At 35.6% G+C, this 16,906-nt stretch overlaps 4 protein-coding genes across 11 annotated transcripts in view; 2 read left to right on the top strand and 2 right to left on the bottom strand.

Annotated features, from left to right (window-relative positions):
- Nucleotides 1-39: 39 nt before the first annotated feature.
- On the bottom strand, nt 40-1,255 carry Hsc20 (iron-sulfur cluster co-chaperone protein HscB-like protein, mitochondrial). The gene is made up of 4 exons (XM_014233922.3): nt 1,188-1,255; nt 798-1,138; nt 623-735; nt 40-567 (listed from the first exon to the last, which is right to left on the bottom strand). The coding sequence occupies exons 2-4, from the start codon at nt 1,116-1,118 to the stop codon at nt 180-182; spliced, it is 822 nt and encodes a 273-aa protein (XP_014089397.2). The 5' UTR covers nt 1,119-1,138; nt 1,188-1,255; the 3' UTR covers nt 40-179.
- Nucleotides 1,256-1,664: 409 nt separating this feature from the next.
- On the top strand, nt 1,665-4,864 carry mkg-p (monkey king protein). 2 transcript variants are annotated; one of them, XM_014233920.3, is made up of 4 exons: nt 1,665-1,811; nt 2,612-3,056; nt 3,116-3,819; nt 3,913-4,864. In XM_014233920.3, exons 2-4 carry the CDS (start codon nt 2,612-2,614, stop codon nt 4,765-4,767), a joined length of 2,004 nt encoding a protein of 667 aa, XP_014089395.2. In that variant the 5' UTR covers nt 1,665-1,811; the 3' UTR covers nt 4,768-4,864. The 2 variants fall into 2 exon arrangements, with proteins under 2 accessions (XP_014089395.2, XP_014089394.2); XM_014233919.3 differs by lacking the exon at nt 1,665-1,811 and adding an exon at nt 2,399-2,534.
- Nucleotides 1,857-2,504, top strand: Tpt (tRNA 2'-phosphotransferase). The gene is given in 1 exon segment (XM_070111879.1): nt 1,857-2,504. A coding segment is annotated over 1 exon segment (633 nt). The 5' UTR covers nt 1,857-1,871.
- A 2,637-nt stretch (nt 4,865-7,501) lies between the features above and the next one.
- Nucleotides 7,502-16,906, bottom strand: part of LOC106616981 (uncharacterized) — a 48,591-nt gene continuing 39,186 nt past the window's right edge. For all 7 annotated transcript variants that reach the window (XM_036365956.2, XM_036365945.2, XM_036365925.2 and 4 more), the window contains 2 exons: nt 11,702-12,014; nt 7,502-9,639 (listed from right to left, as the gene is read on the bottom strand). In XM_036365956.2, coding sequence (XP_036221849.2) covers nt 8,404-9,639; nt 11,702-12,014 — 1,549 coding nt within the window. In that variant the 3' untranslated portion in view covers nt 7,502-8,403. The remainder of the gene's footprint in view (nt 9,640-11,701; nt 12,015-16,906) is intronic.

A 16,906-nucleotide genomic window follows, 5' to 3' on the forward strand; every position in this document is an offset into this window, starting at 1 on the left:
TCGCATATAAGGCAATAAATTCCGTGAAGAAAGGGGATGTTTGTGCACCATTTCAGCAAGCAAAAAGCATATGTTTATTAAACCAATTATATATAATTATTATGTATTAAAAATTAACGAAAAAACAGCCAATATGATTATTTCAGAGGACACTGTTAGATTGGTGACCTTCTGAAAGCTTAACCACCCATCATTTTTTGCAGCTTATTCTTGATACTCTTCTGAACACTTAGCAAATACTTCATTTTGACTAGTAGCAACTTTGCCGCAGGCAGCGCTTTTGACTCAAATGCGATGCTTAACTCCTTTACAGCTTCGTTTAATTGTTGCACAATACTTTCATTAAGGCGCTCCAAATCTTCACTGGACTTCGCGTCCTCCACTTCCTCATTGAGTTCCATCATTTCCATAAGAAACTCCTTATTTAAAGTGCTATTATCCTGCGGCATTTGCTCCCCTTCCAGCTTTAATAAATATTGACCACGCTCTATTGGAGCCGACAGAGTTTTGTAAGCTCTATTTATTAGGGCACTCCAGTCCGCAGAGTTATTCTGCTCCCTCGATGTTCTATAGCAAACGATAATGTAGAACAGAACATCAAAATCATAAAAACTATACTCACCTGTTGCTGAATTTGTCCGGATGTACCAAGGTTTGTAGTTGTCGAAATCGTCGCGTTAGCTCTTGCTGTTCCAATGGGAAATTGTTTGGAAAATTAAGCAAATGAAAGTAGTTCTGAAAAATCACAATTATAAATTTAACTACTGAATAACAAAGTAAATCGAATTTGGTATTACAATTTCCATATCTACATCTTGTAAGAAGCCACATGACAAGCACAACATATGATTTTTACGACCATTCTCTTTACAGTTCCAACATGGGTTTTCATCCATTGAGCTGGTTGTTGGCACATATTTACGAATTTGCTGTGTCGCAATATACTTTGAAGAATTCCTAATTGTGCTTGATTTTGCAGCTCTAATAACAGCATCCTTCCCTTCTTCTACAAACTTAGGGACAATGCAAAAATTAGCTAAACTTGGTAGATGCGCGCAATCCACATTGTTGTTCAACTCCAAACGAATAGTATGCAAACATCTCGATAAACGCCGCATTATATAACCGTGCAGTAAATCTATAAAATTTGAACTTATTTCGTTTTTGAGAAGAGATCCCTTACTTACAACTTGTACTAGAGGCTTATCTAATTCGCGTAACTCTTTAACTAATAATAAAGAATATGAAAACAAAACAAACCATAATTAAATGACATTCAATCATTTAAACGAAATGTGTTGCCACACGGAACTAAACTAATCAAACAGTTTTCGTAAGCCCCTTAGGAAATTCTACATATCGCACCACATTGACCACGAGTAAACTAGAAATACCTTTGCAGTTAGTGTTAAAGTCGTAGTCATTTGAAGTGGGATTATTTGATTTATATCGTAGCAAGTCGTGACTACCGTAAACCTATTGCATTTAATGCACTGTCGCGGAAGAAAACACATACACACCGTGCACGATGTAAATTCGGCTTTAGGAAACTGATAGAAACTTTAACAGAATAGCGTTGTTAGATAATTATCCGGTAAGTGACTTGCGGTGTGTTAAAACTGTTTCTGATTACGAAATACCTTTTCACAGTCTGGCTACTTTATTTTCTATTTACATCATACATTTTTCGTGTGGTAGCATGGCTTCCACATTTTCGTTTTTATTTTGCATAAATACAAACAAATTCTATTATTTGCAAGAGGAAATTTGTGAATTAATGAACACCAAATTTTTTTGCATTATTGAAAATAGTAAGTGTAAATTAAATATCAGTTTATTCAGTTTTCATTGCGTAGAGAACTTATTCAGTTATGTCGAACGAAATTCAATTAAGTAAATGAATCTCGTGGCTGTTGCGCCATGGAGCTGAACAGGAAGGAATCCCCATACGTGCCGACGGATTTGTGTCTGTAAACTCCATTCTGGAACACCCAAAATTTGGAAGAGACATCAATTTAAGAACACTACAAGAGATCGCAAAAAAAGATAAAAAGCAACGTTATACGCTGAGGCAAAATATCGATAACTTATGGGAAATACGTGCTAACCAAGGTCACTCAATGGTCACTGTAGTGGCATCGCATTGTTTTCAGCGCATTTACAACTCCGATGAAATTAACATAGCGGTACATGGCACATACTACCGTTATTGGGAACGAATACTCTTGGAAGGACTTCGTACTATGAAACGTACATATGTGCATTTTGCCACGTACGACGACATCCGCAAATATAATCAAAAAAATAATGCTGTTAGTGGTTTTCGTAGTGATTGCGAGCTGCTGATATATTTGGATGTTCGAAAAGCTATGGAGCTCGGCAGAATGGAAATATATCGCTCCACAAACAATGTTATATTGTGTGCGGGAATTAATGGTTGCATATCTAAAGACTACTTCCAAAAAGTTGTAGACAGGCGCACGAAGAAAACATTATGGTTTTAGTTATTTGCTGAAATTTGGTTTTGTAGACATGTAATGTACATTATATAGTAAATTTTTCCAAAAAAAAATAACACCGTATATCGATATTGTTTTATTAAACTTTACAGATGAGTCATTCACCGACTAAAGCACCTCTATCCAAATCCATGATTACAAATTCTACTAGCAACAATGACACAACTGAATTTAAATGTACCATATGTGCTCAAAAATTCAATACTATCCAAGAATGTTTGAAACACGAACTTTTGCAGCATTCTACTAAAAGAGCAAAACGACCTCAAAAGACATTACGCACCAAAGTCAACGCTATCCTTGCAAATATAAAGACGGATGCACAACAATCATTACAAAAAGAATTACTGAATGCTCTGCATAAGTGTGAACCAGGCCAAGAGCTTCGTAGTATTTTTAAACATCACAGAATGAATGACGAAAATTTAAGTTTGGTTTATGAACGCATCGAAGCTTGTCTAGAAAAGGAATTACAGCCGTTAAGAGGGCTAAGGCTCCATCCTTTTGGATCCATTGCAAGTGGCTTAGCTTTAAGAGGTTAGTGGTTGACCCAAATTTATTTGGGTATTTCTATTTTGAATTTTTTCCATTCACAGACAGTGACATCGATTTGTATATTGAGCATGTCGACGCCACCCAAACAACATTAAAACTCATTCACCGAACATTTAATCGTATCAATAATATTTTACAACGTAGTAACTGCTTTAGTGAAGTTATTCCGATACGCCAAGCTCGTGTACCGATTATAAAATGTAAGCACAATCCCACTGGATTCAGTTTGGACATAAATTTGTCTTGTCCAAGTAGTGTGAGCAATACGAAATTCGTGCGGGACCTTCTGCAATTCGACAACAGAATTCATGAATTAATTACGTTCCTTAAAATATGGGCTAAGCAGTTACAATTAATTGGTCGAGGGAATATGACCAGCTATTGCCTTATAACATTGGTGTTATTTTATTTACAACAACCTCAATCGAATCAATCGGCTGTGCTGCCAGCAGTTAAGGATCTGCAAGAGAATGTTCCTGATAATTTGATAATGGGTGTGAATTATGCGTATCAACTTCAAGATAAAATATCGCCGATACCACAAGAATTGACAACTTCAAAACTAATTGAAGGCTTCTTCAAGTTTTATAGCAGCCTTGAGTTCGAAAATTTGCTTTTATCTCCATATTTGGGGAAAACGATACCACTTGATGAGTTTAAAAAAGGTATCTTCAGTTTTCCAGCCTATAATAATCAATTGTGTGCTGTGGCCATAATGAATAACGAACCTGTACAACCGATTCAGGTCAGTGAGAATATATTAAAAAGTAATATTCAATAACACCTCCATTATTAGAAAAATATCCAAACATAAAAATATACGTAATTTTTTTTCTAGGCTGATCGTTGTGTTTGTGTACAAGATGCGTTTGCTCTAGGCCATAATGTTAGCAAATCGATATCTCAACTCAATTTGGAATATTTTCGAAAATGCCTAAATCTTGCTTGTGATGTATACGAAGAAGCAAACATTTCAACAGATGCTCAGCGATATGAGGCACTGCTTTACGGAATTATTAATCGGATGGCTCAATCGGTGAATATAAACTTTAACTTCACAAGCCAAAAAACAGACAAACATTCGCCAGCAGATAATTCTAATAATAGTACCGGCACCGTACGCAGTAACAATAGTCCTTACAAATTGAGTTATAGTCTCACTCCCTCGCGTTCAGAATTACGAACAATCGTAGCGCTTATTGAAGAAAACAATTCGGAGCCCATTTACAAATTATGGGCTAAGTATTATTTAGAAGCCATTACCGAAATAATTACAGAAATCTTCTGTTTGGACATGCAGTCTGCCACACCCACCCAAAGTGACAAACAACAGCGGTTGGACGAATATAGCGGTTCTCACACTTGGCTAATAAGTGGCTCAGTTGATCAGTGGTCGGGTCGTATGCATCAGCGCTGCCATAATAAAACTTTTATGGAACTGCAGTTGGAGCAAACTAAAAAATTTACCTCGGAAAGACGACAAAACGCTGCATATGCTGTACAATTAAATGCCATCTTAACTCTGAACATATTAAATAATTCCACTGCCATTGAGTTGGTAGTGACACCGCGTAACACAAAGGGTGTGGGTCTAATAAAGAATGACCCTCTGAGGAAGTTCTTCGCTAGTTTTAAAGCGAGCATGCAAAACTTTAATCTAAAGGAAAAACTCAAAAACGAACGCATCAAATAAATCTTTATCTATCATTGACACGATTCAAATGTATTTATTGTACAATATTTTTATTTTTGAAACTGACATTAAAGGGTACATATAATATTTTGTAAAATTAGGTTGAATAAAGTTGTATTTTATAGTTAGCCGGAAAAAAGTGAAAGTTCAAGTATGTTTTACCCTATCTTTAATCTTATCCTTTTATCTATCCTCTGGTCTATTATGCACTCCGCTCTTATTTAAAGAGGCTTAACGGCGTGACTGGGGAAGGTCCGATTTTGTGCATATGACACCATAACCTACAGTCATTAGTATGCAATGCCACATGCTGCCTCAGTTTTTTTATTGAGCAAAGGGTGAATATCACTATGGATGTTAGTTCGTTCTTTATTATAGTTTTAGGTCTATGCTGCCCTTTAGTTCAATCTACCCACTCTGTAGTATATTATATGGGTTAATTGATCTGATGCAACCGCAGCCGTAAAGTGCGTTCTCCAAAAAGCTTTAGTTCTGTCCTCTAAACGTTTTGTGATCTAATCAGACTTCCTGATTGCTAACTCCGTAGCCCTTTTAGCAAGAGTTTTATATAGTTTAGTCGCCGTTAGGATTGAATAGACTTTTTACAAAATTCATGAAACTCAATTCCGTACTGTATAATATAAGGATATCTGTGTACTGTTATGTATATATACTTGTATATCAAAAAGATTAGAATGACGAGGTCCGCCCGCCCACAATATGCCGTTGAAGGCGAACCCATGAATAAAGTGCTATAATCAAGCCGCAAATTCAAATTGTAATGCGGTGCACGGCATCCTAGCCTTAAGTTTCACATTCAAGATAGTACGAAAGATCTGCATAGAACTTAATGTAAAAATAGTACATTGAGCGAGACACCACCCAGTTTTAGATGAAATTTTTTACCTCAGGAACTACTCAACCAATTTCAAAGAAATTTGGTGCGTTACGTTATCCGGACATTCTTATGTTACAATGTGAATACTGACTGCAACCTCGCTTACTTCTCAGATATCCGATTTTAAAATTTCATCTGATCCTTTCACTTTATAGTATACTTATAAATCAAGTACCAATGAAGACACCCGAACAAAGCTTTGCACAAACAGTGGCCTTAAGGTACGACGTTTCACGTCTAAAAATGATTGAAATCAGATCATAACTTATCAAGCCCCAGCTACCGATCACCAGACCAGATATAATATAGTTTATCTTATATAATAAATTTAGACTCCTTGATTGAGTTTATATCTCCTTTGAAATGGAAGAAATTATATTAATATAACTAAGTGATTTTATGATACGTATGTATGTACAATATATGTTAATTGTATACCTATTATGGCTGTATTCCTTTGACGGTTTCAGCAAATAATGAATTTTGAACTTAGCCCTACCACTTTTGTTTAATATTAAATATAGTTTTGAAATAAAGATATTTCGCCGCCTTTGAGCCTCGCTTATATTGAGAATATGAAATGTTCAGTTACATCCGAGATTTGTTCTTCCTTGCTTGTTTATTATTGTATAAAGTTTTAGCCCGTTACTTAGCTTTTCCTTACTCTTAATGTTAAATTATAGTAACAACTCACCTGCGGACAATCTACAAGCTTTTGGTTTTTTACAATGGACGTCTCAGAGTACCTTCTAGTGTTTTGGGGGATGTCAACGTTCAACCTTATTTGAGTCTCTTCATTCCTACTGCTGATGGTCATCCAGGCAGAGGAACTCAAAGCTTTATTTTGAGCCTTCAGTAGCCTAATCACGTAGTTTTTAGCGAAATTTCTGGGAAGCACTGCCATCCTAACGGTTTTGATGGTATTACGTATTACGAGTAACGTTTCCCCGTTATTATTTGGGGTTTGATGACTTGTCTTGCTCCGGTTATTCGATGAGACGATCAGCACGTTCTATTCTATTATATAAATGCGACGTTCTATCTATAACATAGCCGAATTAACCTCCTAACTTCAAATCAACCAATGGGCACGGTTCCCATAAAACCCTGAGTTAGGAGCTCTAATGTTTTTACACTTATCTGCAGGACAATTGACTGGCGCATACAGAGTATAAGAGCGGATCGTTGCATTTAAACCCTTCTAGTAAAATTTCAAAAGATTTGAGATATTTGAGAAAGTATTGAAATTACTTATGCTGCAGGTATCGCGCGTTCACAGAATTTTGTGTTACTTATACCTGAATTTAAGACTCTGGTACAAGTAAAAAACAAAGTTAAGGATAGCATTGGCGATATTAAATCGGACGAACAACAATTATTGCAAAAGGAGTTGGTACATGCTCTTTATAACTGTGAACCAGGCCAAGAGCTTTGCAGTATTTTCAAACATCACAAAATGAATGACGGGACATTAAGTTCGGTTTACAAGCGCATTGAAGCTTGTCTGGAAAAGGAACTGCAGCTTTAAGTTCTCGTAAAGAAACTTTTGTATTTGTGAAGAATATCGTATATTTCTTTTTTTTTACCGAATTTCCTTGAGTTAAGTGTATACAATTTTTTGCAATGTCATCCCCAGGTCAAAGATTATTTTAATTAATTAAAAGCAATTTGTATGATTTACTCCTTTTTTTCGTCTATGAGGTCCGTGACGACAATAATTTATGATATTCAAAGACCTACATCGGATGTATTTGGCGGTAATACTTCCGAAGGTTGCATAAATCTCTTTAGCGTCTAAACCAGAAAGATTATGATGTATTATATCACTAAAAAATGTTTGATTATAGAAAATATGATTTAATTTATTATCACCTTATGTTAAAGTATTGACTACAAATCACAGTATATTAGCATTTGTAAAAAGTTATACTTATTCAAGGATACTTAAGTTAAATATTGTTGTATGCATAACACTAAAGCATTTCGATTATCATTTAATACTACTTACAATATGCTAAATTTATTTATTGTATATTGTTTCATTTAAAACATTTGTAGTTACATTTAGTTTTGGCAAGCGTATGCGATTATTGTTAAATTTTGTGATTTAGCACATATGTACATTCCTTCATATATCTATATGTATAATATATGAACCTACTCACGCCTGTACCAATTGATCAATAAGTCACGCAGTTTTAGGTAGCACACACTCTTATCCTGCTGTTGCCCGTTGATGGTTTCTCGAAAGAACACTCTTACCATAATTTTACATTTTGTTTCGGCCAAGAGTTGTGACCAACATTCAAAACATTATTTTCCAGAATTTTGAATTTTACCGAATTCTGTTTTTCTCTTTCTTTCTTTAAATTCCTTCACTATACTTTAAGCATTACGCCACCTCCACCAATTTGAAATGACTTTTTGATCTAATCTTGACAAGTACGGACATTAAATTGCAATGATAAATAGAAAAATTTATGATTTTCACTCTCAGCCTAGCAACATTAAGTGAAATGAAAAATCCTTGCATATAGAAAAATATTAAGACTATAGAAACGAGTTTTCTTAAGAGTTAGGCAAATCTTTTTCGAAACTTAAGTAACATTTTTAACTACTGTACATATTAAATCATAAATTAAACGAGACGTTTACCCTTCACGTTGAAAGGCGGTCCACATTGATCAGTGCGCTTTATTCGTTGTGCTATTTTTTGTCGCCGAAGACGTGGTTTTACGCTAGGCACAAGAGCAATATTTCTTCACAAAGCTATCCGATATGCAATGCGAATCTTTGTAATATGAATCCAGGCGGCTTATTTCACCCGTAATATGGATAGCCTCAGTCTCTGGATTGTAGCGCAGTGTTACCTCAAAATCGGCATTATTCGGTTTCGTAACAAAATGTAGACGATACACATCCAAAGCAGTGCCGTTTGCATCCTTCGGTCTGAAAGCGTCATATGAGCGATGCGCACTCACGACATTGTTAAGCTGCAAAGCGCGACATTGAGACGCGACTGTGCCATTCCGAAAATTACGAACTAGTTCATTTATGGAGTTAACCGTTGAATTGCCCAATTTTTGTATGATATTCGAGTTTTTATACACCTTATTGTAGGGTATACAAGTGCACCAGTGTTCATCGATGGCTGCATCGTTACAAGAACGATCCAAAGGCACTGGTTCTAAAAGCGTTTGGCAATTCTGACAGCCTTCAGCCGCAGTTAGAAACTTGGATTTATCTTCAACACGCTCGGACATGCTGAGGAAATGCTTAAGTGTCATGTGCAGATCATACGGTGTGGTCAGACGATTTTTATTCACACTTAAAGCATTTACAAAGCTAGGGTATTTTTGCTTCAGATACTGTGGCAACCAAATAAAGATAAATGGTAATCGTTCCTCCATATGACCGGATGCGGTTGTGCGTGCAGGTCCAAAACGTAGACCGTGATCGCTGAAAAATACGACAATCATATGTTCGAGTATGCCTAACTTCGTTAAACGTTCCAAATAGTCAAGGACTACGACATCCATCGAAGAGCAGTCACTTAAGTTGTTGTGACTAAAAGAATTTGCCCAAAATAAACCGAATAATGGCTGGTCTTTGAAACGTGCGGCAAATTCAATGGCATAATCCAACACGAATTGTGCAGACTGCTGATAGCCGAGGCAAAAGGTGAGACCAGACTTATATGTTTTATGTAAGTGATGTTCCGCAGCTAGTTGGAATGGACGTAAGTAATAGTCTACGGGCGGTTTCGTAAATCCCACTTTGTAGTAGTTGAATGTACTTATATCTGCTGCATCTTCTCCATAACCTGTCACATAGCCATGTTCACGAAATGTATTCCAGATCAAGCTGCAGTTGTCTAAGGCACCCAAAACTCTTGGAGGGCATTTCGTAACTGTATTGTCTTTATTGTAACCAGCAAGTACAGCCATAAAATTCGGGAATGTATTGTCGTCTATCTAATGAAAAAAATATGATTGTAAATACAAATATTTAAATATTGTAATGATACAAACTTTCAGTATCAGGTCATATGCTGTAAATGTAGTCTAATTTGAAAAAATGTCTAATTCAAAAAACTCTTGTTAAAACATTCGTAAAATCGAACTAATAAATTCAAGTATGAGCCCAAACAGAAAATTAAGCGGCAAAGGGCTTACCACCGCTCTACTTCCCTATATTTCAAACATTCAAAGAGGTTCCACAGTAAGGACTTGTAGATATCGACACAATCCCGGGATCGTTATCTAATATAGTACTTTCTATGAACGCCTTGAGGCCGACCGGTATCGATGTCATTTCAGTGAAATTTTTACTAATTTCTCTTAAAACTACTTATAGGCTTTTTCAAAAAATTTGCTATGTGTAAGTAAATCACTAAGACAAGGCGCTTGAGGATAAAATTTGCAATTCCCACAACAACCGGTTCTACGATACCGGAATTGACCTGGATTTTATCTGGTAAAGTGCTGTTATTTCGAGGATCTATCCCTGTTTGGATTGGTAAGTAATAAGTTGAAACTATCATCATTTTTAGAGCAACACCTAGCAGCATTCCTCGGTATCCCCCTGGTCCGTGCTGGCATTGTGCCCAACTCGGGTCCGGATGAATTTTTCTGCTGCGTTTGCGCCAAAAGGCTCCACCATAATTCCATTATTAAATGCAATTCATGCAATGGTTGAAGCCATCTTAACACATGCTCAGGCCTTAAGACACATAGGGAGTAATCCCCAGGTTATGTGGCCCCATGCTGCTAATAATAGCATCTAGTCAACCATACAATTCTACTTGAGGATATCGAACAAACCACGCTTTATTCTGAAGAGGTGGAACTTGAACTATCTGAGCGGGCGTCAATCATCGGTCTTATTTCAAGGTAAACAATCTAAAGGATAATTAAAGAGGGAGTTTCATAGGGTGGTGTCCTCTTCCCGTTTCTGTTTAATCACTACATATCCAAACTCCCAAATTCACGGTAACCATATTTACCAAATGGACGAAGGAGTACTGACTGGACCTTTCGTCGATGACGTCAAAATTCCGACCCTAGCCCTAAATAACCCTAAAATTTTAGGTGTCACACTTGACATTCTGAACTCCTTCTCTCCGCACACAACCGAGATTGTCACAAAAGTGTTGAGACGCAACAAGATGCTCAAGGCGGCAGCACTTGGGCAAGGACAAAGAGACGTTATTGACAACATACAAGGCAATCGGCCGGCCGATCATCAACTACGCAACCCCAATACGGTCGCGCGAATGCAGCAGGACGCAGATGGAGAAGATTCAGACCTGCCAGAACACCGCACTTCGGATTATAACAAGACGGCCCTTATGTCTCCTATCGAATATTTACACAATGAGGAACGCAAGCTTCCTGTCAAGGAGCACACCTCTCTCCAAGCAGTTCCTGTTCGGATGTTTTCGTCAAAATCACCCCCCAGTCACGTGTCTGAAGCGGAGGCGCCTCCCAGGAACACTAGGAGAACATTCCGCCAACACGTCGACGAACTAGCACCATATACCGACTAAGTTTCAGACGCGATCAACTCCATTCACAGCGGAGCTTCATTGACTCCCTCCCACTGAATGGCGTATTTGGAGTCCAAACACCACCCATTGCAGAACAAGAGCTCGAGTTGCCGCGTGAAACAAGACTGACCCAAGCGCAACTTCGCTCTGGGTACTGTAGCAAGTTAAACTCCTACTTAACCAGAGTAGACTCCAACATACAAAACTTATGTCCTGCATGCAACGAGTCCCCGAACGACACTAACCACCTCTTTGCATGCCCTGGACCTACTGTTATGTTACTTCGATGACAGTTAACTTATTGCTTTTCCCCAAACAGGGTCTGGATAATAGCCCTAACCACAACAACAGGTTCAAGTTACACCGGTAAACATTATTCAGATATTTTTTTATAGACCTCTTAACACCTAGTGAAATATTTATATTATTATATATTATCTCATCTCTTATTGCCACTTTATGTACATATATAATATACTTTCGGTTACCTTATTGTAGCCACTTAGTTCGAACCAATCATTGTCGTACAGATATTGGGCTGTCTTCGGCATGGCTCTTATCAAATTTACACGAGATATACTATCGATGCCGATCATTAGAATACTGGGCGGTTTTGTCCGGCCACGTTCAGTATCCTTCTTTTTCCAAGTTTTTAAACGCTCCCGCACTTTTGGTTTTTCATTTATTAATGGATGCCCATTTTTATATACATTTCGCTTATTAGAATCACATTGTACTAAAATATTTTGGATAGAAGGCGATAAAGAAACACTTTTCTTGAAAGGAACACATTTACTAAGTCTGAAAAACAACAAATAAGAAATAGAGATTACATTTAAATAATTTTTATTAAAAACAATTCAGTTTTAATGACAATTTACATATACATATAGAGTATTTATAAATAGAATAAATTTATAGTTTTGAGAGAATCTTTTGCTAATTAGTAGACACTTCGCTGAACTTAACGATGTCATAAATAAACCTGAAGACTTACATTACTATAATTCTGACAATATTAGAAAAACACCATACAAGTGGTTCAAATAGTTTTTGGATTTGAAATTATCAATCCAAAGACCGCTTACCACTCTTAATCTATATCTACACTCTATACTAATAAATATTATAAAGAGGAAAGATTTGATTGTTTGTTTGTTCGAATGGAATAGGCTCTGAATCCACTTGACGGATTAGATAAATGCTTTCATCGTTGGGAAGCTACACTATCTTTGGTGAAGATATGCTATATTATATTTTCAAAAAAATCTTTTATTCAAAAATAATAATTAAAATGCCGCATTTGTAAAAGCTCTTTATATATTGTATATATTAGTATTAATCCTTATCAAAATTAATTACTTCATATTCAAGACTGATTCAAGACCTTTATATAACTTTTTAAATTATTCGATTTGGAAAATTAAGTATTAGAAACGAGAAAAAAGGTTAACTTCGGTGGCACCGATGCTATAACACAAATACAAATGTTCCTTACAAGAACTTGATTCCGATCTAATTTCGTGAAGATACCATCGTGAAGATTAAATAAAAAGGGTTTCCATGCAAGCATTTTACTCCGATCGTTCAGTTAATATGGCAGCTATATGCTATACTCATCCGATCTATACAATTGCTTCGAAGATTGAATTATTGTCTTAAATAATAATCCATGCTAAATTTCGTGAAGGTATCTCGTCAAATAGAAAAGTGTCTCATACAAGTAATTGATTCCGATTGTTCAGTTGGTATGGCAGCTATATGCTATAGTGGTGCAAATCGTTCCGACAAATGAGCAGCTTCTTAGTGACGAAAGGACAGGTGCTAAATTTCAGATCGATAGCTTAAAAACTGAGGGACTAGTTCGCGTATATACAGACAGACAGATGGAAATTACTAAATCAACTCAGGGTCAATCTTTTGGGGTCAAATAATATTAAAAGTTTGATGTTCACATCTCATCGTTTATATAAGGTCCTCTTCCCCCAAGTAAGACGGCAAACCAAGTGATCTGCTAATATTATATATTATAAACTAGAGGACCCCGTTATCGCGTTGCTGTGGCTAAGGTATACATTAATTACATACTATTCAATACAGTAAAATTGTATTTATGAAATAAAACGAAACCGTAATTCCAATGTAAGAATAACCAAGCGAACCACTTCCAAAGTTGAAAATTATTAATACTAATTTCCTTCGATTCTTTATTAAACACAAATAAACATAAAATATAGGTTATGTGTGTCAGATTACCACAGATTACTAAATAGGTTATGCGAAGTTTGTATACTTGCGTTCTGAAATCTAACTCATAGTATACATATTTAATTATTATTAAATACTTACATTAAAATGAAATCATCACTGGTATTATTAGTATTACCGTCAAAGTCGGTACATTTAATTGTGGCGAGTAATTTTCAAAAATTAGTAAATTACAGCGATAGAATTTAATTAAGTAACCACATTTCCTAACAAACGATGCTCTTTCAATATAGTCTATGGCTGTGAATGACGACGACATTCGTTACGCACGTTTTTTAAAATATGCAAAATTAAATGTATTTTTTTCGTAAGAACCTTCTACAGAGTATTGAAAACTACAAAAAAACAACAGCCAAATCGGTCTAGCCGTTCTCAAGTTATGGGCTGACAACGGGAAATGGGTTTCATTTTTATATATATAGATTAGCTGTCTTCGATGCACTTCTTTCTACTTTCCGTGATATTTAGTATTCTCTTACTTTCCATTCCTATAAACAATTATAGTTTATTTCAAGTCTTAAGTTTTGGAAATCATTGTTTGTTTTATTTTTTATTAAAATTTTTGAGAGTAATTTGCTCTATGTATATGCCATTACTAAATTTAAAATGTGTAAAACAAAACTAGGTACAATAAAGATAGCGATTATACCTCTTTAGCGCGGTATACACATATGTACTTGTATCAATTCAACTGGATAACTCTGTTGTTGCTTTTATATCTTAGGTAAATTTCTTAAAAAGAGAGCGGAGCGCAAATATAGGGGCGGAAAAGTAGTATAGCGAAGACATCTATTGTTGGTTATGTAAAGTGCTTTATCCCCTCTTTTAATACAAATAAATTCAATAAATATTTGCACAAAACAAAAGGTTCATTAATATTTCAGCATAAAAAGGGTCTTCGGAAATAGCTTTCATTGGGACTGGCAAAACAAATGTATGATTTTGTATTATAAAACCGAAGATTATTTATAATTTAGTCAATGTTATATATATATATTTTTTTATTTTATTTCATACATTTTTGACAAGGAGATTGCATTTCCACTATTCACCTACAGAAAGGACGCGGATCTATTTTAGCATTTACTATGTTCACAATAGATATCTATCGTCGAGAACCTCAGCACTTACTATTCACAAAACACTTTAAGTCACTTACACATAACTGAAAAGTCAAACAAACAAACAATCTTAATCACCTTGGTTAAAGTTATTTGTCTCAAAGTGTCCCTGCAATTTTGGTTTACTATGAAAAAAGTAAATTTCTGGTTTGGTAAAACATTGTTTCCAGATGAAAAATACATGAAAAGTGGTTGCCGGAAAAAAGATTTCAATTAATGGGTAGTTCACAATACATACAAATGAGTATTTTAAAGGCCAAAAGTGTCATAATCATCATCATCAAAAAATATATTACACCTCTAATTGATTTTATGTCGAAGAATAAAGCCATATTTTGATTGAAAAAACGTAATTTCACTGTTAGGCCGCGTAGATATTTACAACGCTTTCGTTTTCCAAAGTGTAGGTAGGGTTTATTGCGGCAAAAGTTTGAAATTAAAGAAAATACATTGGTTTTTACAACTCACTTTATTCAATACTTGCTGAAACCTTCCGCGTTGTCTATTATAGCCCGATAGCGACCTCCAGGTATGTTGGAGTAGCTGGCTTGGTTTTCATTAAAGCCCAAATATTCTCTATTGGACTGGCGTTTAGTGATTGTGATGACCAATGTAAAGTAACAGTATGAGTATCTAGTTTCAATTGAGTACAGAGTCTGCTCCTAAGTTTCGGATTATTGTCTTCTTGCAGTATCCAATCATAGTTATTTTTCTCGCAAAGCATTTCATATAACTTCAGTAAATCCTTTTTATACAGTTTTATAATTCTAACGGCGTTCAAGTTTTGTGTGAAGAATTGAAAACCCCAAATCCATGAGCAGAGAAGCATCCATAAACATGCATGTTTTGGGAACTGCTTAACCCTCCTTAAATTAAATGTTTGCCATTTCTTAGCCAAACACGTCTCAAGGGGTTGAGCAATACAAAAGTTTACTCATATGTAAATATTACATTGCTCCAATTACGGTTGATGTTTTCCGACGCCCAATACAATTTTTTATAATGTGTGATTTTGAAAGTATTGATTTTATTTCAGTACTATTGCGTTTAATGTCAGAACTCTGGCATGACCATTAATATAATTTTGAAGAAAACTTGTGCACTTATAAGGGCGAAAACGCAAGCCAGGCGGCTGAAAATGTGAATAGCGTTTATGGTCCTGATACTGTAACAGCCAATTATGCGCAATTTTGGTTTCGTCGATTCGTTCCGGTAATTTCGATGTCAAAGATGCACCAAGCTCTGGAAGACCAATTATCGAAAAAGATCGATCAAATAATGGAAATCGCCGAGTCCAAACATCGATTACGATTGTCCAGGACCTAAACATTGCACAAAAAACTGTTTAGAACCCTTTGAATACGACTGGATACGAAAAGTAATAATTAAAACATTAATTTTCATGCAAAAATAATGGATTTCTTTTTACTGCATTAGGTATATGGGGGATACGAGAACCGACTTGATTCAATTAATTTTTGACATACCGATATGGTATTATCAGGAGAGGATTCTCTACGAATTCCACTCATGGATGTCATACACGGAACGATAAGTTCGGTAAAAAGTCCACATTTTCAATAGATGCGGGCTTGATCACTTATAATTTGTGTTATATAGGAAGTAGGTGTGGTTTCAATCCGATATCGTCCATTGCACTGTAACATAGGCAGGTCAGGATAATGTTGTTTACAACATTTGGTTGAAATCGGTCAAGTACAATAGATCCCGAGATATGGTACAAGTTATGTCTATTTATTGGTTTTCGATTAATAGCGTTTTGTGGGCGTGGCAGTGGTCCGATTACGCCCAGAAACTCGTCCTTACTTTTTTTCCAAGGAACACTTTACTAAATTTTATTAATCTCATTTTTTACTTAAGTTATTGCTTGCACGGACGAACAGACAGACAGACAGTCACTCAGATTTCAACTCGTCTCTTCATCCTGATCATTTTTATATACATAACCCTACATCTAACTCGATTAGTTTGAGGCGATATAAACAACCGTTAGGTGAACAAAACTATTATACACTGTAGCAACATGTTGCAAGAGTATAAAAACAGTTTTCCGCGAATTGATCCCGGAAGGAAAAAACACTATATTTTGAACGATTTACTTATAAAATAGTTGATTTTCAATTAATACGCCAATATCTCATCATAATCAAAATTTAGCACACTTTTATTATATTCAATTTACTATTTTATTACATCAATATGCATTTTACTCTACAGGTGTGTGTAAAACATACGGGCATTTTGAGTTGTGTATTATAAATTTTTTGGAAGAAAATGCAACAC

The sequence above is a fragment of the Bactrocera oleae genome, chromosome 6, assembly GCF_042242935.1.
Source record: "Bactrocera oleae isolate idBacOlea1 chromosome 6, idBacOlea1, whole genome shotgun sequence".
NCBI lineage: Eukaryota > Metazoa > Arthropoda > Insecta > Diptera > Tephritidae > Bactrocera > Bactrocera oleae.

Bases quoted from the DNA above. Each gene is read 5' to 3' on its own strand.
- mkg-p (XM_014233920.3), top strand. From the start codon at position 2,612: ATGAGTCATTCACCGACTAAAGCACCTCTATCCAAATCCATGATTACA. The intron at 3,057-3,115 runs GTTAGTGGTTGA...TTCCATTCACAG, and splicing joins AAGTGGCTTAGCTTTAAGAG to ACAGTGACATCGATTTGTAT. The intron at 3,820-3,912 runs GTCAGTGAGAAT...TTTTTTTTCTAG, and splicing joins AACCTGTACAACCGATTCAG to GCTGATCGTTGTGTTTGTGT.
- Hsc20 (XM_014233922.3), bottom strand. From the start codon at position 1,118: ATGCGGCGTTTATCGAGATGTTTGCATACTATTCGTTTGGAGTTGAAC. The intron at 736-797 runs GTAATACCAAAT...GTGATTTTTCAG, and splicing joins AAGATGTAGATATGGAAATT to AACTACTTTCATTTGCTTAA. The intron at 568-622 runs GTGAGTATAGTT...CGTTTGCTATAG, and splicing joins CCGGACAAATTCAGCAACAG to AACATCGAGGGAGCAGAATA.